At 39.9% G+C, this 24,407-nt stretch overlaps 1 protein-coding gene across 1 annotated transcript; it reads left to right on the top strand.

Annotated features, from left to right (window-relative positions):
* The first annotated feature begins 4,013 nt into the window (after positions 1–4,013).
* Positions 4,014–24,407, top strand: LOC144898222 (uncharacterized). Its single transcript, XM_078789270.1, has 3 exons — positions 4,014–4,112; positions 23,721–23,782; positions 24,137–24,407. The coding sequence occupies exons 1-3, from the start codon at positions 4,014–4,016 to the stop codon at positions 24,405–24,407; spliced, it is 432 nt and encodes a 143-aa protein (XP_078645396.1).

Genomic DNA, 24,407 nt, shown 5'->3' with positions numbered 1-24,407 from the left:
TTGTCGCTTGGCAAGAAACACACCAGGTTGGAGGTTTTTTCTGTCCTAATTGGGAATCTTTAAAAGCTGAACATTGGCAGTACTGCAACTTATTTGGAAAACTACACGGCTAAAGTTGCTCAAAACTATTTAACAAGTTTGAATTGCAGGTGGTGGGCTGCATGGCAGTCGAGTGGTTAGCGCGCAGACCTCACAGCTAGGAGACCAGGGTTCAATTCCACCCTCGGCCATCTCTGTGTGGAGTTTGCATGTTCTCCCTGTGCATGCGTGGGTTTTCTCCGGGTACTCCGGTTTCCTCCCACATTCCAAAAACATGCTAGGTTAATTGGTGACTCCAAATTGTCCATAGGTACCCCGCCTCTCGCCCGAAGACAGCTGAGATAGGCTCCAGCACCCTCGTGAGGATAAGTGGTAGAAAATGAATGAATGAATTGCAGGTTTTTGCTTTTTTTTATGTGATGACAATGAGTGACAAATAGCAACAAGATGAAGACCAGAGCACCAGATGAATGAAAAGTCATTAATTCATTCATTTTTACCGCTTATCCTCACAAGGGTGGCAGTCGTGTTGGAGCCTATCCCAGCTGTCTTCGGGCGAGAGGGGGAGGTACACCCTGGACTGGTCGCCAGCCAATCACAGGGCACATATAGACAAACAACCATTCACACTCACATTCATACCTATGGACAATTTGGAGTTGCCAGTTAACCTGGCATGTTTTTGGAATGTGGGAGGAAACCGGAGTACCCGCAAAAACCCCATGCATGCACGGCGAGAACATGCAAACTCCACAGAGATGGCCAAGCTGTGTGGCCTGCACGCTAACCACTCGTCCGCTGTGCAGCCTGTGAATGAAAATATTATCACAAAAAGTTACACACATGCATGCGTTTTTATACAATGTGTACAATCTACAGAGAAATAAAAATGTGAAAAAGCCACAGCATGCATTAAGAATCATAAAAGTTTGCCATATGTTGTTGTCATGTTGTCTATTATTTGTACAGCACTTTTCAACTTTCAAGGTACTTAAAATCCCTTTAACAGTGTTACCGCATTTACCTGCTGATGGCAACGCATTAGGAGTAACAGGGGGTCAAGGCAGGATGGAGGATCAAACTAACAACCTTTAGGTTGGTCGACGACCACTCTACCACCGGAGCCATGCAGCCTCCAAGCATGATATACTCAATACATCAGTGAGTACGGGTGAGAATTTAAAGAACGTCACTTAAAGCATTCCCCATATGGGAAAGTGTTACGAAAGTGATGGTTTGACACTGGAACTAATTTATTCCATTTTAATCGAGTGTCGAGTCAAAATGTGTTGTGTAAGAGCACTAATTCGAGAATGTTTCCCGATTTGGACCCCATTCCAGAGAAGTGACAAGGGAAGTGCATTTGCTTCTTCACAATTTAGCCTGACGTTGCCACTTTAAGGATTAAATAGAGTGGAAAATCACATTATTTGGGCATCGAAGAGAAAAAAGTACACTCTTTGGGCATTTATGGTATAAATGTTTGATCTTTTATCTACCATTATGCTTTTGAGTGGGACTATTAAGAACCCGGGGAGATGCCCAGCTCCATCACTGTAGACCAATTAGACACAGCAGTGTTATCCTCTACATACAGCGGCCTAGCTGCAGTGCATTTCAGGCCACTTTGCAAAAGTCTGTCCTGCAGGAGGGCATGCTGCAGCAGGGGGTCCTATGGCACACACAAAAGCTCACATCACACATTTTGCCTGAGCTAGCCATATCTCCCCAGCGTGGAGAAGCTGGAGGAGGGAAGCACAGAGCAGACGGAAAACGAATATATAAGAAGGGGATGACAGCAGCATGCCAAGTCTCTTGCAGGAGTTTGTCATGGTCCATTCAGTATGCCAGTGTGAGCAAAATGCAACCGAGTAGATGCTATTGTGGGTTTTGCTGTTAATGTGTGGTTCACCAGCATTTGCATCTTCATTTAAGCAAGTAAACTCATTATTGTAATTGTCATGTCAAATGCATTCACCGCGTATAGGCTGTAAATAAAAGAAAATATAGTCATTAAAGATCAATTCCATGCCAGTTAACACCATGCATGCTAATAAAATAAGTATGTTACCCTCGACTACACTTAAAACTTCTTCTTTTGGCGCAGCACCTCTGCAAGAACCATTTGTCCAAGTAGGCAGTCACCATATTTGCAGCACCACTGTTGATGGCTTAATGCTGGCCTTTACTACATCACATGTATAGAAATACAGGATTTCTAGCAGAAGATGCAGCGCTTGTCTTGTTGCAGCCATTTTCTAGCTTAATCGTGTACAACACTTCACGGTTTGAATATTGTGGCTTCACTTGATCAAGTTTTTAAAATATATATACTATAAAAAATAATGCTATTTTGTGATTGAATATAGCCTTTATGTCTCTGACGGGTGTCTCCCTGGAATATGACTATATTGTTGTATTATCTGGCTATAGCCTATGGTACTCACAGGCAATAGCCAGACAATCGAACAATATCTCCCCAAAGATTGTTTCTTTCAAGATTGACCACTAACGAGTTGTTTTGCCACCAGGCAACCTATTGTTATGCAGGACAGTCACCTACCAGCCACAATAACAACAACACTATTGTGACCCCCCCCCAGGCGACACACCCACCAGAGGAATAATAGGGTAACTCCGCACCTAAATTTTAGAAATGAAGAAGCATTTTGGATGGAAGGTAAAAAGGTTGAACAAACAAGAGTCAATTTCCTTGATTATGGACTGTATGATTATAATATGTCAATAACAGTGGTTGATATTTGTGAACGACTATAAAGATTGACTGAGTCTAAATGAGAGTTGGTGTCAGACAAATACTTCACACACCAAATTACCCTTCTGGGTGAGCTCTAATAAGCTCTAATCTTGCAGAGAAGCAGTTCATTGCAGCAGTCAGCGGCTGAATCCCAATTCTACGCCATAGCCCTTCCCCTTCGTCTTACCCTGCCCTTTACCCCTTAAAACCTAGCACCAAGGGGAAGAAGCCACTAAGAAATGGGACACCGCTTGATTATCATTACATCACCACTCTTCACCGCTTACTGGCTGTGACATAGACATACATGTTTCCTTCCATAAAGTAAAGTGCATACATTTCAATGTTCTATAGTTGACTTTACAACAACTTTTTTAAATAAAAGGTACACATTTTACAAATTCTAATATTTATTGCAAATATGCATATGTAATAGAAATAACTATATCACAAACTCCATGTTTAAACCTTATCAAGCATGATTTTGACTTGATGAGATTTATTTGGGCTGGCTCTTCTCCTGTCATTGATGTTCTCTCTCAGATTGTTTTCTGAGAAAGACCAGACCTTTGCATTTTGTTGTATTTTTACTTTTTGTATTTTGGTTGTATTTTTACATCACCTGGACGAATGACACGCATGCATGATTGATGGGCCACAAATATCAACGCATTGTAAATAAAATTCTAATAGTAATATAGTCTACTGAAAACAAATATAGAGTGATAGTAAATAAAAACAATGGATGGACCAGGTTAGGTTCCAAAAGTTGAATAAAGTTTGATAAATGAAAAGGGTGAGCTTTAGTCAGACTCAAACATGGCACTCTCTCAGACAGTTTAGTCATGTAGATTCAATGTAGGTGAATCTTGCCCTTTGTTTCAAGTGTGGTCCCTGACCACACTAGGTTTCAAGGGGTGTATGCCCCTTGGTTTAAGGAGAAGTAGGACACCACTTGAATCTTGTGAACACCTAAAACACCTAAGTGGCAAGAGGTTAGACAAGGGCCAAGGCGTAGAACTGGGTTTCAACCAATATGTTTAATGTCAAAAGGCCCCCCCACTCGTCTTGAGTTTAAAGCAGGTTAGATCTACAGTGAGTGAACAGAAGCCAGACATAAGTCTGTTTGTCAGTCCTTCCAAGTTTCAAGGGCACATTCAAGTTTCCTGTTAATCACATCCACTTATCCACCACTGTCTCTGTTTACCATGCAGGGATGCTGACTCATGGAAAAGTGTGGAACTGTTCAGGCAGAAAGATGAAGTTACTTGCTCCTTTCACTTTGTCAGAGAACCAGGGACTCTCCACTATGAAGGTACATTTACATCCAGAATGCATTACACTTCAATCTGCGGCAGGCAATTACGGTTTGAGTCTCCCTTTAGTCCCGAGTGTTTGATAGTCCGGTACAGCTTTTGGTGGGTGAGATGTGCATTTTACTCAGTTAGCTCCCACAGTATACGGTGACTTGAACTCTTAAAGGGCATCTATTATGCTTTTTTACATTTTGTTAGAATGTTGTATTATCGTGTTAAACGATGCCTAAGTTTCAGATAATTTAGTTTGCACATTTGGAAAGTTGAACTCTGAAATAATTTTAGGATGGCTCTAAACGCTCAGTTTCAGAGGCTTAATTGTGACTTCCTAGTGAGCCTTGTGAGAAGTCACTGGCCAGTGACATCCTTATATGGGCATGCCATGGTACAAATTGTTAGATGTACAAGCTGAATGGGACCAATCACAGTGGAGTGGGCAGAATAAATTAAAACAGATCATTTTTGAAATCCAAGGAAATACACCTGGAATAGGTGCAGATTCTGGAAGATCTAGAAAGGTTTCTGTGCAGATTACTATGTGTAGCTGCTCATCCCTTCCTCCAGCACTATGCACAGTGGACCGCAGCTCGAATCTCAGTCAGGGTGAATGACAACGTACAGCCAGATATATTTTTATCTTTTAACATCCCTCACAGTATCTGCCGAGAGAAATTCTAGCCGGTGAAGTCCCCACTGAAGGCCCAGGTACCAAATGCCGCTACTGCCAAAATCCCAATTTATCATGACCACATGTTTCCTTGGCAACTTGCAGCAAAGGGTTCTCTTCTGACCCTCTCAACTAGAGAAAGGACATAGAACGAATATTGTGTATGTCAGTCCCGCCAGCTATGCTGTGTCTATAAAAAACAAAACAACAACAGACACTTCCACTGCGCTCAAACAGTATGCATGCAGTGTGGGAATGAGGTTGTAACAGTGAGGCCACTACAGATGGAAAGTGAAGAAAAAAGGCACTGCTGAGCAGTTGTTATTGTTTTTTTCTGCTGTTCATTTCTTTTCATCAGCATTTCGAGAGAAAATATTTGAACATTTTCTGGGCCAGGAGCTGTCTGTTGCTCTCCTGTATTGTTAGTCGAGCCCAAACATGCAACTCAGCCACACACACACACACACATCCATATTCACATCTGCGTTTGCACACATTTAAGCCCCCAAACAGATGCACAAACATTGCTCAAGTACATCCACACAGGCTCACTGCTCAAATACTGTGTGTGTATTCTGTCCTGAATCAAACAGCCAGCTTGCTATAATCTGGCACATTTATGTCAAAGCTACGTGTTTGTGAGTACATTCATTTCTGCATAGTTGCAGAAATTAAGTAAAGTTAGTGCAGGTGTTGTACAATCAACATTTCTTCATGAATTGGTGCCAACTGGCAAATATCCTCCACAGGTGCCATATTTGTGTTGTCGCTCCCTATTTTTGTAACTATTGATATCAAGTATGAAAGTCAGCACTTTTATTATCGCTGAAATTGTGTTTCTATCATCTTTTTGAAATGTTTATGATAGAGTGGTCTCTCAGGGCAGAGCAAGAGGTTAAGTCTTTCTTTACTCCTGTCACTTTGTAGCTCAATAGCGCCCCCAATTGGAAAAACCACATGTGCATGCAAGGAATCGCATGACGTATTGACAGTAAATGATGAGGTGAATACAGCATGTACAAACTCTTTGATTATATGGCTTTCACGTTGATGAAATCATTTCAATGGAGATCACATGTTATAAAGAACCACAGGGTTTACACAAGCAGCATGTCAGAATGTTTGTTGTGCATTGTTACCTTTGAATGCCAAAATATAATATAGAACCATAAAGGCAAGATTGACAGTATTAGGAGGAATGTCTACGGAGGAGGACCAGCAAAGCACAGAATGAATGTTTTGTGCTTATCTGCAGGATAGTCTCTTCGGATGCTCTTTGGCCATTGTTGATGCTTCATATCACAAGCAGCCATGGCTGATGTTTGAATGTGTTCAAAGGCTCTTTGAAGCACTGAACTGAAGGTCTCTACTGACATAACGCACTCGATGAACGCTATATACAGTACTGTAAAATCGAAAGTAAACAACGTAACTTTGATATGTATGTCGTTTAGCATTAAACGTGTAGTGCATTAGTGTCAGATTGTCAAAAAGTTGTAGATAGTGTCCAAGTAACCAAGATAGCTAATGTCACATTTCTTTTTGTTTGACAGAATTAAAAGTGTTCCAATTCACCTTCCCTAGTCAGCAGACATTAGACTTTTGTTTCCGTTTTCTGGAATGCAGCAACATGAGTTATACATCATAAAACATTACAAAAAAATAAGCATTTGCGATGCATTACATCTGCAATATATCCACATCCAAAGTCAATGTTTATTGAGTGGGTTGTCATGTCAGAAATTGCAGTAGATGCAAGCTCAGTATAAACCATATGCAGACCTGGTCAAAATCTTAAGACCAGTTGAAAAATTGCTCAAATTTAGCTTTTGCGTTTTTGGATCTTAATGAGGTTTCAAGTACATCAACAATATGCAAAAGCACAACGGGGGAGTGTTATAACAAGCACTTTGAGAAAATATTTTTTTGATAACAACAATTAAACTGAAATAGGTTGTTTATCAGAAGTTTAAGACCACAATTACAAAATAACTCGAAAACATTCTCAGTAGGACTCAGTAATGAGTTGCTCCACCATTCTTGCTAATCACTTCAAAAATTAGTTTGGGTATGTTTGATACAAGTGTTTCCAGGAGGATATTGGGAACATTGCTCCAAGTGGTGAAGATGGCTTCACAAAGGCCATCAACTGTCTGGAACTGATGGCCATTTTCATAAACTTCCCTTGCCACCCATCACCAAATGTTCTCTATGGAATTTAAACCAGGGGAACATGCAGGATGGTCCAAAAGAGTGACGTTATTCTCCCTGATGAAGTCCTTGGTTAAGCAAGCATTGTGAACTACAGCGTTGTCCTGCTGAAAAACCAGTCAAGGGCTCTCACGCATGAAAGATGCCCGCTGCAACATCTGCATGTAAGCATGTAATAAACCACCGTTTGACGACCCTGCACCACCAGAAGTGCCAGTGTCCCACTGTAGCTCTACTTAAAACCTCATTATGGTCAATGCGTATTTTAACAATTTTTCAACTGGTCTTTTTGATCAGACACACTAACATGCTAATAGTATTATATTGTTTTTTAACTAACCAAATTATACATTATAATGTCATTATATGTTAATGACAAGAGTTTTCATCAGGGTTGGACATTTTGCAAGGAACAGTACAGATCCATTTATCATGGTTGTGTTCTCAAATACAAATTACTGTAAACCAGTAGTGAGCCGTCAGGGCCAGCAAAGCCTTCTCTGCTGGCTGAAACACCACCAGAAGAACTGGCCTACATTTCCAAAACATCTATTATCTTCATTGCCTGTTTCTTAGCTGCACTGCTTCCAGTACACATATGTGTCTATGTTGCGATTTTTGTTAAATCACATTGTGGCTTCTATTTGTTGCCATGTCAGTGTACTCAGGGCCTTCAGAATCAGGAGTGCTGGCCTATGTTTAAAATACTAAATGTTTTTGTTATTTGAGAGCAAATAAAAATAAAGTGGTGAACGACTGGTAGCTCACAAGCTCCGTGTCGAATGCCCCTGGTGTAGAATTAGATAAGAGTTTATAGTGATGGTTGTAATGAGGGTGAATGGGCTGAGCGATGTACTACGTCAATGACAGGTCCCCATGAATACAGTGCTTTAAAAACAGGTGTGTGCTATCTACTTGACAATGACAGCAGAGGGTGCCATATCCAATTAATAAGCAAGGTTAAAGTTGACTTTCCGCTGGCTCAGTCCAATCACAGAAGGTCCTGAAGTTAATTTGGGGAACAAAGTCATGGCAAGGGGTGGGCAGCCACTCTGGGAAAAGTGAGGCAAAGAGAAAGGGATGGATGAGAGGAAGTGCGATAAGGACTGAAGATTGTGCCCACCAAACACTCACCCTTCCGCCCCCCTGACAGCTCAGCTTGCATGGCAAATTAGGGGAGCTGACTAAAGAGAAACATCTGCTGAATTGGTAATGGGAATGGGAGACTGATGTTGGAAAACAAAGACTCAAACTTGCGCAACAACACAGCTGGAGTAGCAGGATCACTTTTTCCTTGATACTATGTGTTTTTGTTTAATTGCATGAATGATGATGTTTTTAGGAAAAACAATCAGACTGCACTTCCGGAATAACAACAAAAACATATATTTATACTGTTATTCTGTATATTTTGTATTTTTCATTCTTTTTTAATAGATGTGTCTGCACCTACTATACCAAAACAAATTCCTAGTATGTGTTTGATCATACCTGGCAATAAATCCTTTTCTGATTCTGATTCTGATTCTGATGAAGTCATCATAAAACACGTGGTAACCTGCATTAACCGGCCACAACATTAGATACACCTGTACAGTACAACTGCTGCATCAAACATTATGCAAGCCGGTCATGCGGTAGACAATCTTATATGCAATCTTATATTCTTCTTCAGTTGTTTTGTTGACACCTGCTTGTGTCTGTGTGTCAGTTCACAGCACCACCTATAGGTGTGCCTTATTTTTGTTTGTTTGTTTCTGCTTTTTTCCTGATTACAGAGTCGCCCCGGCGGATCTTTTTGATCACAACATTTTCGCATCAAAATGATTGCCGTTTATGGCTTTCACTCACCGCTGTTTTATGTATGCGTCCGTTGCGTGTGTATTTACACAAAAGTAGTCTCAGAGAAGCGAATGACAATTTGGAGTCAGTGTGTAGTTGTAATGGGATCTACTATTGCTTCTCAAGTAGTGGGGCGGGCCCCCCTGGGAGGCACAGTGTACTGTCAGGGGTATATTACCGCAGGCCTGCCAACATATATGAATTTTGTCATACTCAGCATGCTTGTATGCATCGCTGCTCTCCATTTTGTTGCATTTCGCTGCTTTCCGTTTTGAGTTCGGTCCGTACAGTACAGACAAATACATATATCTTATCAGTTTCTGGGCAATATAGTCAACGATAGCTAATATTCGTAGCTAAACTTTTCCAAGCATGGCTTTTTAACATTGGAGCGGAGTATACACATTTGAGTGTTTATGTCATACCTAACCAAGGCAGACTTCGCCTTTAACATTTTAATCACTAACATTGGTTTGTGATTGCAATGTTGGCGTTTTAAAAGTGACTCAAGATATAATCTTAAAGTCAAAGTCGTTTATAAGGATTCTTTAGTGAAGAGGTTACCAGAATGACATTCATCTTTCATCAGTCTAAAGCTGTATTATCTCAATACGATCTCATCATACTGTAGAGTGCCTTTAATGTGAGTAATTGTTTTCATCCATCCTTCAAAAGCTCCCCGTTTGCCAATATCAATAGCATTTCATTACTTTGGTGTCATTTTCATTGGAATACACTGACGCAAGTGTGTCGACTTACGCGGCTCTGGCTCTTTTAGACTTTGAAATTGGATTTCACCTACACTTCAAAGTTGGGGTAATACAATTAAGCGTAGTTCTTTGACTTTAAATGTGATTTTGTTCTGAAGTGTCTTTGTTCTTAATGTCTATTCTCATAAGTTAATTTATTTCTCAGCGGGTGTTGCGGAGCTCTACATAATGGCCATTTACCAGGGCCGAGCTTACTATATTGATATTCACCGGCTGCCCTGTTGTCCAATACCTTTTCTGCAAGGTGCAATTAATTCCTCTATTCCGAGGAGAGGCTATTCTTTTGGTTTCGCACCGAGAGTGCGAAAGCTCTATTGTAATCGTTCATTCATTCATTCATTTTATACTGCTTTTTCCTCACGAGGGTCGTGGGGGTGCTGGAGCTTATCCCAGCTGTCTTCAGGAGAGAGAGGGGGTACAGCCTGGACTGGTCGCCAGCCAATCACAGGGCACATATAGACAAACAACCATTCACACTCACATTCATACCTATGGACAATTTGGAGTCACCAATTAACCTAGCATGTTTTTGGAATGTGGGAGGAAACCGGAGTACCCGGAGAAAACCCACGCATGCACGGGTAGAACATGCAAACTCCACACAGAGATGGCCGAGGCGACAGCCAGTGTTGCACCGAGCTTTCCGCCGTGCCGCCCTATTGTAATCGTAATGTTTATTATTAGGGCTGGAGCACTGACAGTGCGAAATGAAGAAAAGCAGATTAATGTTTTTTTACTGCCATTTTAACATAGTTACCAAATCTGGTTCCTGGCCTTACAAAGCGCTACAGCCAGGGTGAGGGAAAGAGGATCCAAGCAAACAAAAACTATGGCGAATGTGTTATGTTCAAAGTGCTTACTATCGCAGAGGATGCAACCCTGCAAAGATCCCCTGGCTTTGGGTGCCATCCAGCTGCCATCTTTGAACGAAGCAGGCAAGGATGAGCATTTGGGAATTTTTAAACTCCGGAAATGCTGAATCCAATCTGTAGCACCAGCTGCAAAACAACACAAAAAGATACGGTGGCGAGGGAGCAAAACAAATGAAGGACTAGTGGAAGTAGACGAGAAAAGTTTTCCGTCAATACAGTCAAAAAAAAAAAAGGCTGTTTCTTTTCCAGAGGTATTTATACAACACAAACACTTGGGAATAGTGGCATCAGGAAATTCAAACAGAACACATGAAATTACACGCCTTGCATCCTTTCTTGACATATGACATATGAGAAGAAAATAAATGACAGAAAAACTGCCTACTGCTCTATCATTCCTGCCCAGACACCACTGGGATTCAGAGTGGCGGGTAGTAGTAGACAAATCTCCTCTCTTGACCTTTGAGAGATTGGCCACATACAATCATAATCCACTGCGAGGGGATGCTGAGCCGGTCTCAATATTCGTCTTTCTTCGCTGAAGGGCTCCTCCAAACTGAGCGCACAGAAAGATAAAGCCCAGCAAGGATGCTGGTCTCATCACCCCGATGGAGTTGTGCTCTTGTCCATGTTGTATCTTTTAGTCTTAGAGCTCTGGTGATTATGTTACAATTCATTTATTTTGCTCTCTTATAAAGAACCAGGATGCTTGAATCAGTTTTAAGGATTAGCTCCAGCTTCTTTGCTTTGGGCTGCACTTTTCTCTCCACCAGCCAGTGTTGCACCGAGCTCTCCAATGCTGTGATTCCCACTTCACATGCCCTCATTAAATTTATACTATAATTCTCTCCCCCTTGATCCAAAAGCTCTCGCTGCACTTTTTTTCTGCCACACAGTGCATGTGAGATATAGCCTGCAGTGATGTGCAAGCAGTGTTGCAGCATTAAAGCCCCTTCAGTTTTTCATCTGCTGGAAAAAAAAAGGTTAGCAGCATGGACTAGTTAGTGTGGGTGCCTGCCACTGTAGTTGCATTGCACTCTGGGCTTTAAGTACTACTTTCTGCTAGCCATTATGGGCTGCAGAGAGAGCTAAAGATGTATTAGGAGGGAACACAACGCTGCAATTTCATCCGGCCCACAGAACTGTTTGTAAAATGAGTTGGCCTGCCTCGCAGACCTTATCTAACAAAGTGCTTACAGTGATCTGTGTTAAGCAACTACTCCAATATAAACTACTCCTCTGGCATTCAAATTTTGTACATGACTAAAAACAGTAAATATTACACCCTACCCTGTCTGTATAACCTGGCCACCAGGCTACTAGTGCCACCCTTTGTGCCGCTTGTCTTATGTTTATGTTTTGTTTACTTGTGCAAATGTAAATTTACTTGTATGCCAAGGTTTTTTTTAACTTTTTTTATCAGTTCCACACTGTGCTCCTTCATTTTAGGAGGTTACCATGGAATTGCACCCCCCCCCCCATCGCCCAATCATTATGTCCTGTCCACCCCTTCTCTCTCTGCTTAATATGTTGGATATGTATGGACGGATAATTTTGCATGTACTTCTGTATAAATTACAAGACTAAAAATAACACCATAAAGAGGCATAAGACAGTCAAAAATAATAATTTTATTTTTAAAGCATACTGGGAATCGCGTAATCCGCCCATTCCACAGCTGCAAACTCTTCCAAGTTACACATCTTTCACATCGGGATGTTTTTGTGTTGATATAAAATACTGTAATCTTATTGGTATAAGAATAACAGTTCCTTATGAAGTTTTAACTTTGTTAATTCAGCAATTATCTCCTGCGTCCAATTAATTGCTATCCTCATCTTTTGCTGTTTTAGGTCAAAACAACACCCAAGCTATAATTATAGCATTTATGTTAATTTTATATTTACAACATGTCATGGGCAGATAAAAAACAATTTGAGACTAAAAATGGTTCCTAGGTGAGACTTTGGACACCTCTGCTTTCGCTTATGCTCAAATTAAAATTTTGCTTAAAATGATTGAAACTCTTTTTCATATTTGTCCAATAAGGTTAGATTGTTTCTTCGGTTTCTTGTTCATTTGAATGCGTGGTACATTTGTTGAGACAAATATGGTGACAACAAAAATAGCTCATAGGGTTTAATTTAAGAGCTGGTATCAAGGCATTTCTATGGTTTTCTTGTTCACTTAAGTTTTTACATCGATAGCGATGGCATCATATTACCATAAAAACAATGCTTATGAGCTACCTTTAATTATTGTCAAATCAGTTATACTGGAGGAGTAGATTTTCTTTTAAAAGAAAATGTACTGTATTGTTGAGAGAGAATGAATCATTGATCAAGTGTATGGTGAGTGCCGACCATTCAAATGATCAATGGTGATGGAAAAAAACACCATCTTTGTTATATAACAGCATCATTTTTCATAAGACTACAAATACATGCCACCTTGTTCTTACAAGTAACAAAGGAACATTAGACAGTTGCTAATGTAACCAATTTGTCTTTGTGAGAGTCTCTAATGGTGTAAAACACAATACTGCATAAACTCACCAGAAGGGAACTTCTGATGTTATGGCACTTCCCATTAAAATGTGAAGCCCAATCAGGATTGTAATGGACCTTAAACAACAACCAATCTAATTTCACTCAATCATGTGAGATGCAAAGCTGCGAAAATGATGAGCTGTGCATGGTACTGGTTCAATAAAGGCTGTCATGGAACAAATAGGTGGGTGTTGCTCAGCAGGTTCAGAGACTTCTCATCAGGTTACAAGGTCATTATTACAACACAAATACCCTCAGCCTGAATCAACCCCATAACATACTGTTATTGGAGTGTGAAAGCAGCACATAATGTATAAAGCAGCAGGACGGAGGTTGATGCATTGACGCTGTAGCCCTCCCCTTGCAATTTAGTGGCTCACTAAATCACTCACAGACATTGTAAACAGAATTTATGCCATTTAATTAAGCTTTTGCAGAATTATCTTTATTTATCGCTGCATGACTGTGGTAGGTTTTGTCCATGTCTTGGACCAGAAAAAGTCGTTTTAAACATCTTGAAAACAGGAAAAAAAGCGACAGCCACAGACAAAAAAAAAAAACGGGCAAAAAAACGAGTGTCAGAAAAGTGGCATTTCTTGCCGTCTTTAGGTCCTGCCAAGACCCCTGATGAATGTGTGGTGGTTTTTGTCCACTTCCCGAACCAGAAAAGTGTCCTTTTCGACAGCTCAAAGAAAGGAGAAAAAGCGACAGCCACAGACCTGAAAAATGGGCAAAAACGAAGCATCAGAAAAGTGGGATTTCTTGCCGTCTTTAGATCCTGTCGGGAGCCCTGATGAATTTGTGGTGGGTTTTGCCACCTCCCGGACCATAAAAGTGTTGTTTAAACACCGTGAAAAACGGAGGATTTGCTACAGCCGTGGACCTGAAAAATGGGAAAAAAGGAACCATCAGAAAAGTGGGATTTTTTGCCGTCTTTAGGTCCTGCCAGGACCCCCGATGAATGTGTGGTGGGTTTTGTCCACCTCCCGGACCAGACAAGTGTTGTTTAAACACCTTTAAAAAAGGAGAATCTGAGACAACCACGGACCTGAAAAACGGCAAAAAATTAACCATCAGAAAAGTGTGATTTTTTGCCTTCTTTAGGTCCTGCTGGGACCCAATGTAAGGTGAAGCGAGATCAAGTCATTTCCATTAAATTCTTCTCTTCCTTGTCTGAACAGCAAGGGTGAGTATATAGTACAGACTGTTCTACTCCACATGGAGTCACAGCTTGTAGTTTTATCATTTCTGGCCTGGGTAAAATGGCAACCTGATTTTTGTTGAGGCACATCTTAATTGACTTTTTTTCTCAACCAATCTGTTCCCTATTTTAAAAATATGGGTCTGGCATACAATGCATATATATGTACATAAAGGAATGTGATATGATGTTACAGCAGCACTTCATCTGTCAATACAACAATACAACCTGTAGTGCAGTACTGCCATCTAGTGTGCAATTTAAAAAGCTCATTCAAAATGTTCAGTTTTAATCAATAAAAATCTGTAGTTTTTATTCCAAAAATATAATTTATTAATTGCATACTCTTTTTTAATTTATTTTAAAATGCCATACCACGTAGGATAATTTTTGCATAATGATTTACTTCACATCTTTGATCACATTTTGCATACTGGAATACGAGGTAATAGAATTTTTTTTAAAGAAAGAGGTAAACTTCTAATAATATCATGAAAAAAGGCGATATATGCAAGTATAGTATAATTATTATTTTTTCAGAAATATATTATCAGTATAATGTTGCAGGACGGCCAGCAGAGAGCGCTTTACCACCGCTTTCTTTTTTTATTTCTTTAGAAAAGAAATACACTCTGGTCATTTAAACCAAATATACAACTTTATTTAATATCCACAAATCAAAATATCACCAGCTGTATCATGCTGTTAAGACTCCTACTACTGCTGCTACTAATAATAATATCACCTGCAATAGAAACATCACTTTATTTGTCAGTATAGTTCCTTGTTTCAGTAGATATGCCAGAGTAGTGTTTTGTTTTATCAAGTATTATTGTGCATGAGATGGGATATGAACCCAGATTGCCAGATCGCCCCTCCCTCCCTCCCCTTAGTAACCATCCAATCACAATAGAGAAATTGACAACTAATAATTAACAACAACTAAAATCATTGACTAATATAAAGTTGGTTGTTAAAATGTGGCTGTAGTATATATGTTTTACAGAACATTTTTTCTCAAGGAGGATGAGAAGGAGATACTGCAAATATATGACAACTTTCACATGCTCCTCCATTTTCTCATTTCCTCTTCTCCTCACTTTGCCCTCCCAACTACAATTGGAGCCTATCAGTGAATGCTAAACAAGCCCAAACATGTCCACTTCAGAATGTGACTGACCACTGTTTCCCACCCCCGAACAACTCAAGCATAAGAAGCCCAACGCACAAAAACAAACTTTATTCAAGGGAAACTCGCATACTGAAAAAGTCAAGTTAGAGATTAAACATTTGATTAATGCTATAAGAAATAATGCATTAAATATGACTAATTAATCACAGTTAATGTTATTACATTAGTATTCTTAGTAGACTATTTTGCATTTCTAGCTTTCGAATTTTGTTATATTCCTTTATCATTTTTTATCATAGTCTAGAGTTATTCAGAACTGGCAAATGGAACAATGTTGAATGGGAAATGAACAAATGTATTAGCAATTGATGGGAAATGTATTAACAGCTGTGAAATGTATTAGCAATTGATGGGAAACAAAAAGGGTGTGGGATTGAAAAAACTCTTTTTGAGCATGTCAAATGACAAATTGTGATATGCAATGTATACTTAAGTGTAATTAAACAATCAACTGTTCAAATAAAACAAATCAAATCTTTCACTGTAAGGATAGGAGGTACATCAGATGTGCCTGTACTGAGAAAATATACTGGAACTATCAAAGTATAAATATTTTTTTCATTAATATATCTTCAGAAAATGTCTTGCAATCTTATTAATTCACTTTCATTGAAAATGTGCTCGGGTCATGAAAGAATAAGACCTTATTACATCTAAATGTGTTTAGAATGAACTCTGTGACAATGCCCTAATTTCCTATTTTATCTCACACAATACAATATCTACTATATATTTGCAGCATCTTGTCAACTTGTTGATAAACTACCCAAATGGCAATGATAAAGATTCCTGCAAATGCAATCCACTGTTTATCCACAACTACCTATTGTATATATATAGCAATGCTCTGTGGCTCCCATATGAGATTATGTTTTGTGTATGACATAGGTGTGAAGTTAAGTAAGGCAACTCACGAGTTACATGTCCTCACCATTGGAGCGCATTGGAGCTGCTTTGACTGTCAGCACGTCTTTGGGGATGCTCCATTATTTACACTGTGCCTTCCTGTGACCCCAATGAGACATGACAGGAGCTACAGGAAGCTCATAAATTAAACACAGGGGCCTAAAAGCACAAGGGGGGACGGTACTGGGTGATGGCAAGGCCTGGGGAGACAGCAGAGTACTGAGGTTGCAGATTGCACATGTCGCATGACCCAAGGGGAAAAAGGGAGGTGAGACATGAAGAAAGGGATGGAGAGACAGGAGGATGAGCAAGTTGGAGAGAAAAATCTTATGGAAAATAAATGTAACAGATAAGACATGCTAGAAACCCACATGAATAGCTGCAATGCTATTAGGAGCTTGTAATGAGGCAGACCAGCTACAGCAGCCTTAATTTAGCCATGAGACATGAATCTCTTCCGGATGCACATAAAACACAGCAGCGAAAGATGATGTCATACATTGAGCGGACAGTCAGTGGGGTGTGTGATGTCTCAGCTGTTGCTCAAATAGGCCGAGCAATGAGCAGCTTCTGGTGTCATGCAGCATGCTCAGACGGGATGGATGGATTGAAAACCTCATTTCGACCCTTACTCACTGATGCAGCAAAGCAGCACACAGAAGCCCAGGCCCATAAAAAAAGAGGACCCCCTCCCATATGTGAAGTAATACAATTTGACTGATGGGTATTGAGGTCACATACAATTTGAGGAATGATGATATTTTTTTCCTCGCTTTGTGTAGTGTACACACATCAATAAACTTGTAGACTACATTTGAATGTATTCTTCACTTGTATGCTCCATTTTGTTATTTCGATAGTTTCAGTTTCAGTCTTTTTCAATATTATTTAAAATTGTGGGTTATGGGGGCGCAAAAACATTTCTGGCATGACAGAAAATAATTGAGAACCACTGCTACTACTAATAATGAATACTCGATTAGAAGATTAGAAAACACAAACCCAAATTATTAAGAAAAGTAAGCCTAATATTATACAATATTTCCATCCACATCTTTTGTACAACAAACACCATAGAGGGGTGTTACAGGGTGGCACCCTGGGGTCTCAACAACACCAAATCACCAGTCGGTGGATTGGTCCATTTGTAACACACCCTAATGGAGTGTTTCCAGATGGGTCTAAAACAGGGATTGTATTGATTTTGCACACACACACCATTTTTCTTTTATGATATTTGAGAGTAACTTTTTACAAGACTTGCCTCTTCTGTCAACCTCATTTATGGACCCCAGGAGAGCCTCTTTGCATTACATCAATGTTGGCATGTCCAGATGAGATAAGGAAGCACCCAGACCGGTTTTGGTGCCAAGGTGATATCATCCAATCATCAACCTCAAACATGGGCATTGAGCCACACAGTACATTTTCATATAGAGGAAAGACTTCATCCCTCACATTCCAATTCCAACAATTATATAATTTGGACATTTTATTTCCTGCAAATATTGATCCACGTAGCTTGTCTTATAAAATGGGAATTTGTGAGCATGATATATGTAAAAGTGAATTAGGCTTATCAACTTCAACGGTAAAACATTACTCCAAACCTCTAAAGCTTAACAAAGCTTGTCTTATTGATGCCATCCATTAGTTGTAATTGTAGTCGGTCTTTGGAGTATCACTTGTCCATCTACTTGTATTTGAGTGCTCTTAATCCCCACTGGAGCCCATCTGGACAAGATTTTCTTCTGAGCAGTATGACACAACACAACTGTGTAAAGGTAGACCTGGCACAGACGCATTACAGACTAAATACATACAATACAAATTATGTACATACTATATACAGAATGTGGTGTATTAAACAATGTAGCCATTATTAACGGCTGGTTGGAGGAAATGACTGACAGAATCTTGACTGCTATAAAAAGTGGAGTTGACATTTAATATTATTTCAGTGTCATTCATGATTTCAACACCAAGCCCTGTTGCAGCTGTATGCTCGTCTTTATCAACGAGCACATACAGTACACCACAATGACATGTATATGTAATGTTGCTAAATAGGAAATCAATGATGGTGAAAATGGGAAGCAGGTAACACTACATAACGGAACCTTGAAACTTGAATGCTACTATAATCTTGCAATGTGGAAACCCACCAAAATTCTCAAATGGGCCTGAAAATGTAAGCAAAATGTACCATTGATGGTCGTGAGGAAAAGTGTGATGAAGTCTCTGTCCTGGCTGCTAAGTACAATATGACCTAAGGTGACAACATCAACATAAAACAAGCTTTCGAAATTACAATGATTGCTTGGTGATTTTTTTAACACCAAAGTGTAGGAAATGTGCAGTTTCAAAAATACTGTGAAATATCCAACTCACTGCAAGTCCATGATTGCATCTAGACTGTGTTCTGACTGCTGATTGGATGAGCAAGGAAAAGCGGAAGTGGACCTCTGAATGCTAGGTTTCAGAGGCTTATTGTGACAGTTCTTTATATGGGCGTGCCCATGTTGGCCTGCCCTCATCCCCACTCTTTTTGGAAATCCAAGGAAATACAGTTGGAATAGGTGCAAATGCTGGAAGCTCCAGAAAGCTTTCTGTGTTGGTTATCGTGTGTAGCTACTCTATAGGAGTCCAGAACTCAAAATAAAGGTCTAAAATTAGTTTAATAAGTCATTTAAAACAAAATAGGTCAGCTTTAAACATTTTCAGAGCAAGCAGTCAACTTTTTCTGTGAAGTTCCCAAATGCAGGTGGGCGTTAAAGACCAATTTCCAAAGTTTGAGCAGAGCAAACACACTATTCTCCAAATGAAAAAATAAACGGGAAATTATTCAAAAAATGAAAGAAATGTCTCTCTCTCCAAAGCCAGCAAGGACAAGACAATGGAAGGTGACAAACATCACCAGTGGGCATGATGACATCATCATCAGCGCGAGTATATTCAATTGCCTGTGATGAATTAAGTGATGTAAATGGTAGCAGACAGCACTGATGGGCATTTATGTGAACTTTAATGGGGTGTTCAGGGTTAGTTATGTTGTCTTAATTTTACACAAATACGAGAACAACTTGAAAAGACCTACATAGTTGAGTGTTTTATTCCAAACTAGGCCTACACATGCACTCTGCACCTAATTGTTGTTGGAACAATTTTAAAACGATTTAAAACTTAATACTAAAAAGTATATAAGCTGTGTGATTTGTTGCAGCTCTGGAATATTTTTCTATACTGGAGGTAAACTGGCTCTTTTGAGTGTAATGTTTGCTAACCCCTGGTGGAGATGAAGCATTCTGCAGAAGACTGGTGCATGGCTACACTCCTATTGAGCCTCAGTGCCAAGCCACTCATATAACAAATTGAAAAGTCATGCTTGCACAGAGCTGCCCCAGTCCTTTTCTAAAAGTGTGACTGAGCAGGACATGTGCTTGGTCGGTCCATCTACCCCCACTCACACTACCATCACTCTGTATCTCCACATATGAATTTAAGTGGCAGCTGCAATTTCCCCCTTTGCCTGTTAAAAAAAAAGACGGGGGGACACAGTAAGGGCTTTTTGGTGTCTTTGTAAAAAAAAATAAACCCCTCGGCCACAACCCTCATTACAAAATGACCGTATCACTGTGCCACAAGGAATTCTGGGCCACATAAAAAAAAATTGTTCAATAATTGTAATTTTAACTTTTTGTGCAAAATAACAACATAATTTTAATACAGTCCCAGGCTGGTGGTCGCATGGTGGACGAGTGGTTAGCATATATGCCACACACTCAGGAGATCGGGAAGACCTGGGTTCGATTCTCCACTTGGGAGTTTGCATGCATGGGTTTTCTCCGGGTACTCCGGTTTCCTCCCACATTCCAAAAACATGCTAGGTTAATTGACGATTCCAAATTGTCCATAGGTATGAATGGGAGTGTGACATATTGTCTATATGTGCCCTGCGGTGTCAGCTGGGATAGACTCCAGCATACCCCCGCAACCCTAATGAGGATAAGCGGCATAGAAAATCGATGGATGGATGTTCAGGGCTGAGATTAAACCCACATTACTCTCTTAATAAACTGCTTTTCCCCCACTCTTCATTTTACATATAGAGCCCTATATACAGAGATCTGTTCTGCAGAAATAACAGAGATGTAAAAATGTATATGTAATACATACAAACAAAAATAGAAATGTAAAAAAGCAGCATGTAAAAATTTGAAAATTCAGTTGCAAGCAGATCAAGTGCAAAAAAAAGCGAATTTTCCAAAGCAGGAGCACACCAGAAAGTTAAAACCAATAGTACGAATAGGACAAATCAAGTGAATTAATGTATCTATATCAACAAGAAATGATGGATACGACACTTAAAATGTCATGTTGCATTTAAAATTCCTGTATAGCTCATTAAAGTTTAAATGCCTGTTTGACATTGAACATGACATGGACAACTTTCATAAATCCAATACAAGTGATGTTGGAAAAGCAGACTCCTAATCCCAAGGACCTTTGCTCACGCTATCCCTGCATGTGTCACTCACCGTCTTTTTTTTTTAAACTTTAATGTCTAAGCTGTGAATTATTCACTCAATGTCCTGATGTGACTACAAGTATCCTTGGACTTGAACTGAGGCCAAGTGGGCTCATGCGTGCTTGCAGCAGAATGCGTCTGAATGGGAGACACATGGTTAGACATTTGACTCTCACTACTGAGCATTAGGTATTCACCCACCATCTAAAGAGGTCGAATACTGTATAAGAGCTGGATCAAAAACAATTGTCTTTACCAATTTTGACTGACAATATGGTAATATTACACTATTTTATAAAATGGTGTGTAGTGGTGTACACCGCATCATCGTACTATATGAGCTGTTTGTACTATACTGCCCCTACACCTAGCCATCCATTTTCTATGCCGCTTATCTTCACTAGGGTTGCGGGGGTATGCCGGAGCCTATCCCAGCTGACTTCAGGCAAGAGGCGGGGTACACAGTGGACCTGTCACCTGTCAATCACAGCTCTACACAAGACAATTGTTTGAAATAAGCTTTCCAATAATATTTTTCAGGACACTAAGCAGTTGTTACTATTTGCATTGTGAAGCTGAGTTATGGTGAAAGTGAGCAAAACTGAACCAGAATTTAGAAGTAGAAAGACTATGACGTGCTTTTGGTGCTCGACTCTCCAACACAACCATGCTGGTTGACTGGTGACAACTGTTTGAGGAATGCTATGACATCCCACAGCAGTGTGTGACCAGGATGATGAGCTGTTGTTGTGTTGTTGCTTCTTAGCTCTTCTTACTGCTTGTTAAAATAAGAAATATTATTTGCTGATAAGACTTCAATCATCCAGTACACCAAAGAAACACCAAACAAAACACTGCAACAGCAGAATGCACTTTTGGTATGTTGTGTACACAGTATGTGGCATATTTTGGGCATACTGTAGTTGTGCCGCTCTTGAAGCATTGTTGTAACAAAAAAGTAATCTATCAAACATAAAATTGTGAACTTTTACTTTCATGTTTGTAAAGGTAAACTTTGTTATGTGCATTCTGGAAACCCCAAGGTATCCAAACACGAGATGGATTTTCATTTTCATGTGAAGGTCACTGTCTGGCTTCTTTGGTCAGTCAGGGAAAACCAATTATCCACATCCTGTCCAAAATCTTATTACCTTCAGTCTGAGCATCCACAACACACTGTCACATTCAGACTAAGGACTGTGAGTAAGCAGTAAAGTCTTAACTCCACATAAATGGTGCTGCTTGTTTGTGTGCATGGATAAAATCATCATTCTTCCCTGTGTAATATGTACTTTCCTGAAAGAAAACAAAACATAATCACCCTGTGCGACCCCAGAGGGATGCAAAGTGTGATTCACATTCAGGCCCATCCCCCTCTGTCACGTCACATATCTGAAGCCATTCCTCATGAGCTCTCAGACGACACAACCAACTGGATTGGTCGGTTGACAGTGACACTTAACACTGAACAAATCAGCACAGCTTTCCGTGTGCAGATTGGGTTTGACAGGGAATTTCTCATCCCATGCATGTACTTTATATAGTAATACTTTTATAGACATATTTGACAATATTTTGATAAAATAGTGACAAACAAGAGAAAGAAAGAACAACAAGAAGAGGACCAATTATATCGTATATTCCAGTTGGTCTACAATTGGCCAATAGTGGTGACAGCTGCCCTCAAGCCATGACTGGAGATGGTGGGTGAAGACCGTCCACTGCTGTAGCTGCACATGTACTTTATAAGCTTTAGCTCAAGGCTACCCTGGGAGGAATCTTGGCAGTGAAGAAGTCGCTTTTAAAACCAAGCATCCTCAATCCCACAATATATGACAAGCTTTGTGGGCTCCTTTTGGGGAACCATAGGGATAAATGACCACTTGAAATAAAATAGGAAAACCTTAAAATGTGAGAGAACAGACACTTATACAAATCAACCCTCAATTTACATATCTGAACATACAGGAGAGAAAATTACAACAAATATTGTACACAAAATAACTAATATACAAAATACACACATGCAATTAATAGAGGTGTGCCAGTTGAAAGGAATCTGGTTTTTTTTTGCAATAATCTCACATTCTTGACAATTTTATATTTCTGTCTATAGACAAAAGTCAAAAGGCCAATCTGCCCCAGAGCAGATTTAAAAGACTTAGCCCTTGACAACTCTTTACATGTTTATGTTGATGGCTCATCAACACTTGACACTGTTTTAAAAGCTGGAAAGCTACCATCTCGCTATTCAGAACAGGCTGCTGAATTAGTTGGATTAACAGAGACAAATTGATGACAGGGAAAATAGTTACTATTTGGACAGACAGCCAGCATGCGTTTTCAACTCTTCATGTGTTTGCACCACAAAGGCAAAACCGAGGCATGAAAACATCAACGGTACACACGCAGAGTAGTTAACTGAGCTGCTTGGGGCAGTACAACTCCCTACAGCAGTTGCGGTGTGTAAATGTGCTGCACACAGTCGCAAACAAGATGAAGCTTCAACAGGTAATGCATTTGCTGATAAAATAGCAAAAGAAGCAGCATTAGGTATGCATGATACAAACACAAATTTTGAAAGACATTGTTGAAAGAATACCACTCCATTTTGAAAGTCACGCAAAATAATGCCTCAGAGAATGAAAAAAGCTCAGTGGAAAGCCAAAGGCGCACAACTCAATGCAGAGGGCATTATGTATAGTGTAGAAGGTAAACGAGAAGGGGGGTGGAAACTGTTGGTGCGAATAACTCCTCACTCTTGATGTGATGAAATCAAAGCTCCATGACAAGGATGCGACTGACACGTACCTTGATGACATGTTTATGATTCATATGACATGTTGCTATAAAGGAGTTACCCTTGCAGGTTGCAATTCTAGAAGACGCCGCACAAGCCAAAGTAAGCATCCAAGACCAGAGAACCAACTGGTAAGTCGGAACTCTTATTGCGTCTATAGCCCTGTCTTACCGCACTTTGTACCCCACTTCGGGTACGTGGCTTGTACGTATGTGTGATGACAACAAATACAACTCAAGTGGGGGTCAAGTACAACATTCAGTCCACAATCACATTTCAACGAAGTGACTTGCAAGTCTTAGTCTTTTGGAACAGTTTTAGCCACATTTTAGTGCTTATTTTTACTAAATAAAATACTTGCATACACATACACAAGCATACATATGATGAAATATTGAAGCTAAGCTGACAGGCTTCTGGAAATAAATAGACAATAAAAACTAGTGGATGTGAGTTGATCAAGTGTCCTCTTCCATCTTCTCAAGTACAGGCAGACTCCATCACAGCAGAACTTGCAACATGCAGAGCAAAGCAGACATACCCTGCAAGAAGCAGAGCAAAGTAAACATACCGGGCAGGAAGACTTCAAAGGCCTTCATCCTCCATGTGGCCAACATCCGCTTGACCTTCATTACTGGACTCATCTTGATGGCCATGGTGTCAGGGACGTCTAATCCCCCAGAACCATTGATCAGCGAGGTACAAACACAAGTGAATACTTATTTCCATGCATGTACAGGAAGCACTGGAGTATAG

This window comes from Doryrhamphus excisus, linkage group LG3 (assembly GCF_037039965.1).
Source record: "Doryrhamphus excisus strain RoL-2023G ecotype Guam linkage group LG3, RoL_Dexc_Guam_v1.1, whole genome shotgun sequence".
Lineage (NCBI taxonomy): Eukaryota > Metazoa > Chordata > Actinopteri > Syngnathiformes > Syngnathidae > Doryrhamphus > Doryrhamphus excisus.
Note: the sequence above shows the minus strand (reverse complement) of the source record. Positions and strands in the feature narration are given on the sequence as shown.